The 13,001-nt window shown below is 37.8% G+C and overlaps 1 protein-coding gene and 1 pseudogene across 1 annotated transcript; both read right to left on the reverse strand.

Moving 5' to 3' along the window:
• Positions 1-83: 83 nt before the first annotated feature.
• LOC113279112 lies at positions 84-7,513 on the reverse strand (annotated as a pseudogene).
• Positions 7,514-7,681: 168 nt separating this feature from the next.
• On the reverse strand, positions 7,682-12,457 carry LOC113281707 (LON peptidase N-terminal domain and RING finger protein 1). The gene is made up of 18 exons (XM_026530512.1): positions 12,213-12,457; positions 12,029-12,124; positions 11,298-11,380; positions 11,077-11,161; positions 10,904-10,990; positions 10,682-10,743; positions 10,361-10,554; positions 10,189-10,249; positions 9,890-10,067; positions 9,695-9,733; positions 9,515-9,576; positions 9,389-9,425; positions 8,996-9,045; positions 8,816-8,885; positions 8,469-8,544; positions 8,206-8,285; positions 8,047-8,115; positions 7,682-7,936 (listed from the first exon to the last, which is right to left on the reverse strand). Exons 1-18 carry the CDS (start codon positions 12,279-12,281, stop codon positions 7,877-7,879), a joined length of 1,458 nt encoding a protein of 485 aa, XP_026386297.1. The 5' UTR covers positions 12,282-12,457; the 3' UTR covers positions 7,682-7,876.
• Between the last annotated feature and the right edge of the window lie 544 nt (positions 12,458-13,001).

The following is a 13,001-nucleotide window of genomic DNA, read 5'->3' on the forward strand; positions in this document are numbered from 1 at the left end:
CCGCGCGGTAGTTTTGTTTTTCTAGTGTGTAGTATTACTGCCTATTCGGTTTCGTATTTGGTTCTTTATACTATCTCTGGTTGCTACCTTCCCTGAAAGTTAGAAATTTGAGAGAACACAGGAGGATCAGCTGTCAGTTCTATGTCACCGGTATCAGCAGGGACAGGAGGTGTATTAGTGTCCTCCTTACTTGAATCTTCTTCCACTACGATGACCTTGGAGATGTTCTCTTCCGGTACCGCATGACTGGGTCTTGATGATGACTCTTGAAGTTGTAGGGCATACTCCAAATTCCACAGCACATCTCCCATTGTAGGTCTATCCACGCCATAATCTTCTAAGCATTTTTCCCGCAGCTTCAATGTATTTCTTCAGGGAAGCTGTATGGATACTTTCAGCAATTAAGGGGTCGACTATTTTTGCTATCAGACCTCTCCGGTGCCATTGCATTGCCCATTCTGCCAAGTTAACCTGTTCTCTTGGCAATGCAGGGTTTATTGCAGGTCTTACACATAAAACCTCTAATAGAACTACCCCGAATGAATAAACATCAGATTTTTCTGTCAGCTTTTGGGACCTAAAGTACTCTGGATCAAGGTACCCAAAACTACCTTCAACTGCAGTGCTGACATGCGTTTGCTCCAAAGTGGGTGCAGCTTTAGAGAGTCCGAAATCTGACACCTTCGCAACGAAATTCTCATCAAGAAGAATATTGGTGGTTTTAACATCTCGGTGGATGATTCCTTGAGCAGCACCAGTATGAAGGTAATGTAGTCCACGAGCTGCACCAATGCAAATCTCAAGACGCTGCTTCCAGGATAAAAGAGGAAGATTGGAGCCATAAAGTAATGGCAACTGCAAGATGAAACTTAGCTTATATAAAGACAACTCTCTTTATTAATGTTTAGAAAATCTCTCAAAACTACACACAAGCTCTAATCTTGCTCATACGATCAACCACAACTTTGGTGATCATATATATATAGAACTATGAATTCCTTTTCCTAGTCCTATTACCTTATTACATGTCTTTCCTTTTCTTAGAACTAGATGACTTCTAATTCCCTTAGGATTACATCAATTTCCTAATCTTGTCTTAACCAGCTTGTTAGTGACTTCTATGTTGAAGTTAATCCAACATTCTCCCCCTTAAGCTTCAACTGTGCTTGTGAAAAATCTTGTACTCCTATTAATTTCCTCATCTCTTCAAACTTGATCCGAGCCAATGCCTTTGTTAATATATCTGCCTTCTGCTCAGTTCCAGGTATGTGTTCTACGTTAATGACCTCCTTCTCGATGCATTCTCGTATGAAATGATACCTTTTGTGAATGTGTTTCGTCTTCCCATGAAACACTGGATTTTTAGTGAGTGCAATTGTAGACTTATTATCAATCTTGATAAGAACTTTTTCAGGTTCTCTTCCTTTGATTTCACCCAACAGTTCTTGAAGCCATATTGATTGCTTAGCTGCTTCTGTTGCAGCCATAAACTCAGCTTCACAGGATGAGAGGGTTACAGTGTCTTGCTTCTGTGAACACCATGTAATAGGTGCTTCTCCTAGATAAAATATATGACCAGTTGTACTTTTTCCATCATCTTGGTCAATATTATGACTGCTGTCACTATACCCAACAATTCCTTTTGATCCTCCTCGACCATACTTCAATCCATAGCTGATTGTTCCTCTTAGATATCTCAATATCTGCTTTATTACATCACCATGAGACTTGCGTGGACTCTGAATATAACGGCTTGCTACTCCCACAGAGAAATCCAAGTCTGGTCTTGTGTGTAATAACTATCTTAGGCATCCAACATTTCTTCTATAACTCGTTGGATCAATCTCAGCTTCTTCTTGTGCCTTTGAAACTTTAAGTCCAAACTCCATTGGTATCTTAGTTGGATTACAAGTTTCAAGTCCTGATTCTTTCAGAATTCTCCTTGCATAAGCTTCTTATTTAATCTGAATCCCATCTACTCCTTGATGGACTTCTATGCCAAGGTAATAAGTGAGTTTTCCGAGGTCTGACATCTCAAACTTTGATGACATTTCTCTCTTGAACTCATTGATCACCTTAATGGAGTTGCCAGTCAAAAATAGATCATCTACATAGACTGCAATCACAAGAAGCGTTCCCTTTTCTTCTCTTCTGTATACTGATGTTTCTTTAGAACACTTTATGAATCTCATTCCCTTTAAGATTTGATCTAAATTTGTACTCCAGGCTCGAGGGGCTTGTCTTAGACCATAGAGAGCTTTTGACAACTTGTAAACCTTATGCTCTTGTCCTTTTACTTCAAAACCTTCTGGTTGTTCAACATACACATCTTCTCGCAATTCACCATGTAAGAATGCTGTCTTAACGTCTAAGTGGTGAATTTCCCATGAGTTTGATGCTGCTTCTGCTATTAAGAGACGAATTGTCTCTAGTATAGCAACTGGTGTGAAAACTTCATCAAAGTTTATGCCTGATTCTTGAACGTATCCCTTAGCTACAAGTCTTGCCTTATATTTGTTGACAGTACCATCAGCATTCCGTTTTATTTTGAAGATCCACTTAAGACCAGTCACTTTTACCCCACCTGGATTATCAACTAGAAACCAAGTCTTGTTTCTGTTCATTGAAATAATTTCTTCTCTACATGCTTGTGTCCATTTAGTCGAGACCTTTGCTTCCTAAAAATTCATTGGTTCATCATTAACAGAAAGTAGCATAATCTCACATTCTTCTGCAGCTTGAAGAACATAATCCTCCAGATACTGTGGATTTTGTATCTGTCTTGTTGATTTTCGCAGTGGAATGGGTTGAGTTATTTCATCGATCTCCTCCTCTTCTTCTTCTTCTTCTTCTTCGTTATTCTCAGTGTTTTCATTATTCTCTTCTTCTTCTTGATTAACATCATTGTTTCCATTGGTATTGATGATTATGGGTCCTTCGCCTTCATCAATTACTTGACCCCATCTCATGTGAAACATTCTTGGATCCCTACTTGGTCCATCATTAGTTTCTTTCCAGTTCCAGTTTGCTTTTTCATCGAATACCACATCTCGACTCACTATTACTCTTTTCGTTTTTGGATTGAATAATTTGTAAGCTTTGGATCCAGGCTCAATTCCTAGATGCACAAGAGTCTGAGATCGATCATCCAGTTTCTTAAGAGTTGCAGAATCAACTTTTGCTTATGCTTTGCAACCAAACACTATTAAATGATCTATGTTTGGTTTTCTCTTTTGCAAACTTTCATATGGAGTCATGTCTTTCAGAGCTTTCGTATGTATCCTGTTTATTAGGTATGTGGAGTGTCGTACAACTTCTCCACATAGATAATTAGGTACCTGCATAGCCTTTAAAGAACTTCTTGTCATCTCCATTAGAGTCATGTTTCTCCTCTCCATTACTCCGTTTTGTTGTGGTATCCCTCGAACCATCTTGTTCTGAGACATAGTTTTTAAGGTTCTGAAACTTATGTGTCCTAATCTTGCATGCCACTTCCATGTCTGATCTTCCAGTCTCATATTAATACACAATGACCTTCCAATCATGAGACTTATCTTGTAGAGTCTATTCTGTGAGCGTGAGACTCTAACTAAAAGTCTTCCACTTGGGTCATGAATTGTTAGATAATCTTGTCGCATTCTAACATCACATCCAACTTCTGTAGCTTGTCCTAAACTTAGAATGTTGCTTTGTAAGTTTGGGATGAAGTAGATTTTGTGACAAGCTTATGTTCTCCGGTCTTGCTCTGAAATAGAATTGATCCTTTCCCTTCAATTTCTACAGAATATCCATCCCCAAACTTCACTTGTCCTTTGATTTTCTCATTGAGTTCAGAAAAGTAGTGTCTCTTACCAGTCATGTGATTGCTGGCTCCATTATCTAAATACCAGATTCCTCCTTCTCCATCCTTTGATTCGTAGTTCTTCGGTATTAGTTTCCCTTCGTTTAAGAATACAACTTCGTGCATGAAAAGAGCTGTATCTGCTTCCCTTGTTTCATTCTTGTTTGTTTCTTCCATCTTTTGTATTCTTTCAGGGCATACAGAGGAGAAGTGTCCTGGTTTATCACATCTGTAACAAATAATATTTGATCTATCCTTCTTTTCTTTCCCTTGGTTTTGATCATTCTGACTTGTTGTTCTATCTTGTGAGTTAAACCTTCCTCCCCTTCCTCGGCCTCTGTTTCCTCTACCACCTCTTCCACGACCTCTTCCTCTTGTCGCAGAGTTTTGTTGGTAAGAGTTTGTGTACAAGAGTTTTCCTTGAGTTTCTCCATTGTTTTCTTCATCAAGGATTCTTTCTTCATATGCTTTCAATCTTCCAGTTATATCTTCATGGCTAGTCTTCTTTAAATCTAAGACTTGTTCGAGAGAAGCTATGATATGAATATACTTGGATCTTGGTAAACTATTGAGAAACTTCTTTACCAGTTTATCTTCATCAATGGATTGTCCAAGTGACGTAACTTTTGAGGCTATCTCTGATAGCTTTCCTGCAAAGCTATCAATAGTATCAGTGTCTTTCATTTTCACTCTTTCAAATTCAGACATTAAGGTTTGCAGACGGGCTTCTTTAACTCGATCAACTCCGAGATTACGTGCCTTTATTGCATCCCAAATTTTCTTTGAAGTTTTCTGTTCACCAACTTATAGAACAAGACATTCTGGTATTGCTTGAAAGAGTAATCCAATGACAACATTGTTTTTGTCTGGGTCCAATGTACCAGGATCAATTGTTTCTCAAACTTTGTAGATTTTCATCAGTACCTTCATTCTCATGGCCCATACTGTGTAGTTTGTGGCGTTGAGGATTGGAACTTGTATTGATGGTGGCGTGAACTGTTTTGCACCCACAATGGTGGTTTCGTTTTCCATGGCTCAGAAACAAGCTCTGATACCAATTAATGGCAACTGCGAGATGAAACTTAGCTTATATAAAGACAACTCTCTTTATTAATGTTTAGAAAATCTCTCAAAACTAAACACAAGCTCTAATCTTGCTCATATGATCAACCGCAACTTTGGTGATCATATATATATAGAACTATGAATTCCTTTTCCTAGTCCTATTACCTTATTACATGTCTTTCCTTTTCTTAGAACTAGATGACTTCTAATTCCCTTAGGATTACATCAATTTCCTAATCTTGTCCTAACCAGCTTGTTAGTGACTTCTATGTTGATAAAGATGATCGCGAAGTGCACCGCTCGCCATGTACTCATAAACAAGTATCATTTCTGACTGTTCATCACAGTATCCAATAAGTGATACAAGGTGGCGATGTCGCAGCTTTGAAAGCATCTGTATTTCAGTCTGGAACTCATTAATTCCCTGATCGGAACTGGCATTACCTCGTTTTATAGCAAGTTTAGTTCCGTCCGCTTGCTCGCCAATGTACACTTTACCAAAGCCACCAACACCAATCACAGCTTTCTCATCGAAATTTTGTGTTGCTTCTTGCAGCTCAGCCAAGCTGAAGACCCTGCCTAATCCAAGTGTTGGAGGGTAGAAGTTTGAGTGACCGCTCTTGCTCTTGCTCTTGTTTGATCCCGCCGGGTAAGCCCCACGAGATCCACTTTTGCAGTTCATGAAGGTGGATTGGCCTGCATGGAGAGGAAGAAGCCATGAAGAGAAGCTGAGAGACTTGCGCCAGTCTGGAGGCTTCTTTTGCCAGAGACAAAAAACCATCACAATGAAAGCCAATGTAATAACACCTATGACTAGACCAACGATGCAGACTATCTTCATTGGACTAAGTCCTTTACTTGGATCTACATATGTTCCTTGAACATTGAACAAACCATCCAAACTCCCTGCCTCATTGCTCATCTTCATGACTTCAAGACCATTAAGAATTGCATTTATGGTTCCTGAGTCCGTATTCGGAGGACCTACTTGTATCCGGATAGTTCCATTAGAGATTGATGACGCGTTTGCCACAAAATCATTGTAGTAAGCGGTGGAAAGGGCTGATGTAAGTCTTGAAAGATCAAGACTTTGAACACCCATTAATCCATTGACATAGACATTAAAATACAAGTCATTCATATTCTCGCTTACGATATCGCAAAAGTGCAAACGGATTAAGTAGGAAAATGTGGAATCGACCTTCATTTCCTATGTGAGATTGAAATTTTGGTCTACAGTTGCTGAATCTCCCATCTCCTTTGCAGTCGCGTAAACGATATTTGGTGCAATTAATGGACTTGCACCAGTACGTAGGTATTTAACAGCACTTGGAGCAACAGAGACACTCTTCGACGATTCAGGAAGCTTCAGAAACCCTTCATCAGGTTACCATACCCTCCCCAATGTGTCATTCATGGGTGTTATCGTTGCACCGCCAACGTTCAACCGGTAGCATACTTCGAGTGCATAATTAGACAAGCCCCTAAATTCAGCAAGCGGATACACGGCAGTGGCGGAGTCAGAGATCAGTGTGTCAGGGACAGAAACAAGCTCAACAGCATTGATAAACGCATAGGAGTTCTTCTTCGGTGAGAATTTAAGTGAGAATTTATCTGAGTTGATGTTAATCAGATACTCCTTGAACACTGATGTATTCTGATAGGGTACATTGAAATCATGCAGTAGGACAAATTCATCGGTGGTAACAATAAACACAGCTTTTGTTAGATTATATGAGGGTTGCGGAAGCGGGCAGAAGTATAGACGTAGCCAATGTCGACCCATGTGGGAGATGAAGAAACTGTACATTGGTTCACCGCTAAACACCCTTTCTGTAAGATATAAAGGTAATAAAGAAGAAGAAGAAGTGGAACTGGTAATGTTAACATTTGAAACCGGAACGGAGACCTGTATATCTTCTTCGGTTGAGAGTAAAGAAGCAGATTGCTTATCTGACTTGAATGTCCGATCTTCGATTTTTGTAGGCTGGGGTGATCCACAATCAATCAGATAATTGTCCCCAGGTGTGTAAGATGAAGGAGAAGGAGAAGAAGAACCGCCACCTTTGGCCGCCATTAGTTTTGGAAGAAACTGTAAATGCAGAAAACTGAGGAGGAGAAAGGAGAGAGAGGAAATGTGTTGATGATGGCATTGTCCGGCTCCATTTTTCTCTCCTCCCATCATCAAATCTTGTTTTTATTAATCAGGTGTTAACGTTTTGATACGAGCTTTACTGTAAGAGGGAGCATATTCATTGAGGTATCAATGTGGCATCTTTAGCTGTTGATGTTGGTGATAGCACCGTTGCACATTGCCTTGACAACAGCAATTTCTCCAGAAAATCACAGGAAGATCAATGTTTCGGTAGACTGCAGCAACATTTTTTTTTTTGCAGCGATTCAGGAAAAACTGGTGTATAAACGAATTTCTCGGGATAGATTCTTCAAATGAGAGAGAGTCTAGAAAGTTGGTTCCTTGGGTTACCTACTATTTTTAGTTAAAATGGAGGGAGCTATTCCCTACCTTTGCTATGTCTCTGAGGTATCCAACATCAAGATAATCCTATGAAATATTTTGGGATTTTATACCAGAAGATTTGGCAATAATTACAGGTTCTGAGCCGTAAACTGCTATCTAGAGACCCAGAACTTCTGATGCCTGCAGAAGCACTATTAATCATTTCCAAGAAGGTCATGATTTCGGCGAGACCTGCTTACATATAAACGGAGAGCAAGATAAGCGTATGAAATTACAAGACTGTAAGAGAAACCAAATGGAAAAGGATAATATGTATTACAAAGGTGGTTGAGTTGAGATTTAAATTTGTTACAATAAAGACCAATATCCACATTCCACAATAAATTTAGTGGATCCAAAGAATATGAATTTTTCTTTTATATATATATAAACTTATGCTGTCATATATATTTATATGGCAAACAAATTGAAGCATGTTGGCTGCCAATTTGTTATTGAACACTGCAGCCTTGTTCTTGAGCTTTCAAATGTACAAGTCCTCGCTGTATCCTCTGTAAATAGATAAAAAATCACAAAACAAAATTTGTAAAAATTGTACAATCAAGGAACGGAAAATTACTGCCGACTCCCTTCACTTTCTCAAAAAGTTAATTGTGAATACCTGTCGACTATCTCTTAGCCGCAAAAGATCCAGTCTCTCTGATGGCCTCAGGTTCACTAAATTAACAAGCTGAAGAAACGCAAGCATCAGAAATCTAATTATCCAAAGAAGAAAAAAAAAAACAACAACAAAGTTTGTTGCGCATAATATAATAGATACCCAGAAACTGAAAAGCTCAGGATCTTGTGGTCCAGGCATTCTTTCGGCTTGTAAAATTGCTGAACGCCTTGATCTCCTATCTGCATATTAAGTTTGCGTTATAATCCTCTTTTAAGCATAAAGACAACCCAAATCTGCGAGATCATTAGGCCAGATTGATTTTGAATTTGCAATGAAGTTTGGCAGATATGTCGTGAAAGTAAAATTGCTGTAAGAAACAGTTATCATAAATTATTCCTTTCTAAAAGATCATAAACTCATACCTCCCCGTGCTGCTTCTTTCGCACACCTTATCAATGAACAAGCAAGATCTGCAGCATCACTAGTAGTTGCCTGCAACTGAGGGAGTGTGATAAAATGTGAATAATTGTCAGATTTCCACACAATATTGTCTATTAAACAATTTTCTCCGACTATGTCTACTTGAACTAAACAGTTGAGAAACTGATCAACTGAACACACAAGTAGAAATCAAATGAAACAATCTGGTCAAGGGGTAAAAAAAGAACATGCGCCAGTAGCAATTTTTGGGTTCTCCACAATGTGATTCAAAAGGTTCAATCATTTTTTAAAAAAAAGGGGAAGAATCCAGAAAGATCAATGAACTTACATCTTCCCATTCTCTTGTCCCTTGCGGTGGACCGATATCCTGAACCCACTCAACCTCGGCAACACGATACCTTTATGTATAAGAAGAGATAGAAATAAATTCAAAAAACTGCATCGATGGTGAATCATAAAAGTACCAGAAAATTGGCAACAGAAATGATTAAATAGAGAAGGAACTAACCCGTCTTGATCCCAAGACCGGAGTATACGACATCTTCGGCGTCCTTCAACCTGCAGTAAGTTACTATTAGGTTTTATCACATGCAAAATAGCAGAAAGGGAAGGTATCATTCATGCATGTAAAGCTTATATTTAGCCATGCACGACAACAGCAAAGATTTTGCTCATGTTACTATTCCAGGCCCAACCTACGAATATATATTTTGTTAGTGGAAAGTTATTGAAGCTCACTCTATCATAGGTTATATCTGGTCCAACAATTTCTAATACATCATTATTGATATTCTTAATAATAAAGAACATCAGTAGTGACAACTAGATGATCTAAGCTAACTCTGCTATTTCCTTGCCAATGTACAACAGCAATTAACCAAGATAACTAACAGTATTTTACCTCTAAATAAAAACGTCCATCTGGAAGTGGCTCACACCTACAGTGAAGAGGCAAAGAAAGTGTCAGGTTACAAATGTGGAAACATAACCATGAAAAATTATAAGGAAAGACACAATCAACACCCACTCAGTTATTTCCACTTCACAAGCAAAATCAGCTATAGAACCTGTTGCTGAATCAATGACAACCTACAAAACAAAAACAAAACAAAGATTAAGAAACTCAACGAAAGTAATGATAATAAACAAAAATAGACTTTTAGAATAATAAAAGGAGATAAGAAAAGACCAATCATTAATATTCTACCATTCCCATCCGATGATTTCCTTCCATTATCCTTCTCACCTGCCAAAATAAGTACAATAAAAAAATAAATGACACATATAACAAATACAAACGATGTCAAAATTTATTGTCACGTGAAATGTATGCCTTCTAAGACAATTTGACAAAGACAATCATTAAGAAAAAGAAAGAGAAAAGAAGTAGTAATGCACCAACCATCAGTCTATACCGGGGTTCAAATATATTTAGTGATAACTTCTGGCATGGCAGGACTACGTCCATGACAAAAAGAGGTAACAGATGAACGCCCATGTTTGACAAAGTCTCGTTTTCTGATTTTCTCTCTGCATATTCATCTGGGAAGTTCTTCTGTATTATGTTATTGAGTGTCACACTGATAGAACCAAAAAAACGGAAAAAAAGGTCAAATACTTCGATTGGTCTGTCAAAATCTTAAATTTAATTATGATAGACATTAGAAATTAAAAGAAGAGATGAAAAGGAACGAGTTTTACCTGATCGAACATGTACGAGGACTAATGAAAAGTACTGTCCGGCACATAGGACATTTATTACCTATAAATCACAATATTTAGATAAAGATAAATAACATTATTTAGATAAAGAAAGAGCAAAAAAGATAGCAAAATAACTGTTTCGAAGTCACAAATATTGAGTAACACTGACCATGATCCATAGACTGAAACAGACAACCTCGGCAAAAAGAATGCCCACAAGGAGTTGTTATCGGCTCATATAACAACTTTAAGCAAACTGTGCAATCGAAATCGTCGGTACGTTGGGGTTTCCCATGTTTTATCCTCTTCGTTGAACCGCCCGAAATCGCCTCCAAGTTACGGAGGGATACCTGAAGGTGGTTGCTGCACAATGCAAAAAATCGCCGTTAAATCCAAATAACTAACTGGGGATACGTTGATTCAAATGACATATATCCCATATCAAGTAATAGAAAAGACGGAGTGAGAGAGAGACGAAACCAAGATTTACCTGAGAGGATCAATATGAAGCCCGGAAAGCAGAGTTTCATGTGCATCATCATATCGTTCTAGCTGCAATTTAATATAAGAAGTCCGTATTATGTAAAGTAAGATCACGTTCACCTTGTTGAAGGCAATAACAACTTAGAAAAGATTGACAGCCGTACAATGATACTGGTTTGTTGAGTTCTAGAAGCAAGAAAGAGAAAAACAAAAATCATTAAGTTCTCACCAATATGAGAGCACTGGCCTTCAGAAAATATGATTTTGCTGAATTACTTCGTATGTTTATAGCCTTCTCCGCATCCTTTAATGCAAGCTAATACAGTAGTTGAAAAAGAATACAAAACTTAGCTTCCCATAATGAGTATAATATAAGCAAGAAAGAGAGTAGCTGGAGCTTACTTCAGCATGTGTTGTAGGATCTAGCCCATTCACTGGTCGGTATTCAGAGTCAGCAGCAGATCTATGTTTCAAAAATGTGCTAATCCTGATAAATCAGAGATATGTTGGTTGGTAAATGCGTTATATTGCTCCAAAAATCTGTATTCTAGCAAATTTTGTCTTCATTTCTTAGCATACAAAGAATCCGCATAGAACTGGTAAAGAGAGATACGAAAGTTCACCTGGTAAAAGCAGCACTTCTATTGCTTAGAATAATTGGATCACCAGGCTTGAGACTGAGAGCTTTAGAGTAACAAGTGATTGACTGTATACAAACTTCAATTCGTTAGCCAACGTATATCTACTTTGAGAGGTTTATTACCACAATATGAGAATGCATTTCCAAAACTTCAGCATTAAAATGAGGAGCGTGATAGGTGTGTAAGTAAGTACTTTCATTCCTGATTCGCAAGTACCCTCTTACAGTCTATACAGTCAACGTAACTACAAACAAACCTCTCCGAGATACAAGTTACCAAATGCAAGATATACCTTATGCAGTAGCACCATTTAAATTACTAGATATAAGGTGCTTATTTCCAAAAGAACAAACTTTTTACCCTCCTATGATAAAACTGGATAAAATCAAAAATTGATTTTGGAATACAAAAATTACACGGACTACACTTTGAATCGTCGCTAAAGTTCACAGTCAAAATTTGCTCAAGTGTGCTAGGTGTTTTGGTGCAATCAGTAAGAGTAATATAAGTTTTCAGAATATCATCTGCTCATTACATTCATATTTCAAAAATGCATGTTAATACACACACCATATTCAACCAAATTTACAAAAGACCGGCTCCGAATTAGCCACAGAATCGCACTTAAGCACAAAAGAACCAAAATTTAAATGTAATGTAATTCACAGAAAGGCAACTAAATCAACAAGCTTCTTCAGAAAAAAAAAGCTCACATCTTCAAGACGATTATCACGAAAAGCTTTATTACCCTTCTGCATTAAATCATTAATCTGATTGATTCGTTCTCGCGAAGTATTATCATCATCTTCCTGCAATTCAACAAAACTTTCTCAATTATTACTATTTAGAAACCAAAACAAAATTGGGATTCAAGCTCAAATTCAAATAACAGCTCACCAAGACAAAATCTTCGACATCATCGAATTCTCCATTAGAGGAAGTTTCAGCAGTATAAGTATTAGCCATTTTTTAAATAAAAAAAAAACTGTAGTATCTCAAAAAGAGAATAAAAAACCCTAATTTGGGAAAAAAGGAAAACTAGAATCTGTATTCGTTTTGAGAAATGTATATAGAGTATACTAGTAGTAGAAACTGTTCAGGGTTCGTGTTCTTTTGTGTGTCCTGTATTTTTACACGGACCAAATTCAAAGACGTGGAATGTGTCTTTATTTCTTTGGTTTTTCGTTGTTGTTCTCCGTTTTCTTTTTTCTACAGGGTTTGTGCGAGTGGCAATGTGAGATGAGATGAAAACAACAGCGACACACTAGCCAACTCACACCATCTGTTTGGCATGCGGAACTACCACCATAAATTTTTGGTTTTCTAGAAGGTCTTTGGTCAAACCTACCAAGGTCCGTTGGCCCTTTGTTGGGATGGTTGCACAACATGTTGGATGAGTGTCATCCGAGAGTTGAAAAATCAGTGACCTTTTTATCAAGAACTTTTTTTTTTTAAGAAAAACTTAGACAAAAGTGTAAGACACCGTCATAGTGTCAGCAATGCTTATGCCAAGCCTGTTTATATTGTTCTTACAAAAAATAGCAATATTAAGAGTATCTAAATTTTGAAGTCTATGGATGATTTCCAACATGGTAAGCATCAGAGTAGGTGGAGTAGTTTGCTCAAAGACATGTGCTTTCTTTTTGCCTTCCAGACTTCCTTCTTCTTCATAGCCATTTCAGCCTC

Source organism: Papaver somniferum, chromosome 5 (genome assembly GCF_003573695.1).
Source record: "Papaver somniferum cultivar HN1 chromosome 5, ASM357369v1, whole genome shotgun sequence".
Lineage (NCBI taxonomy): Eukaryota > Viridiplantae > Streptophyta > Magnoliopsida > Ranunculales > Papaveraceae > Papaver > Papaver somniferum.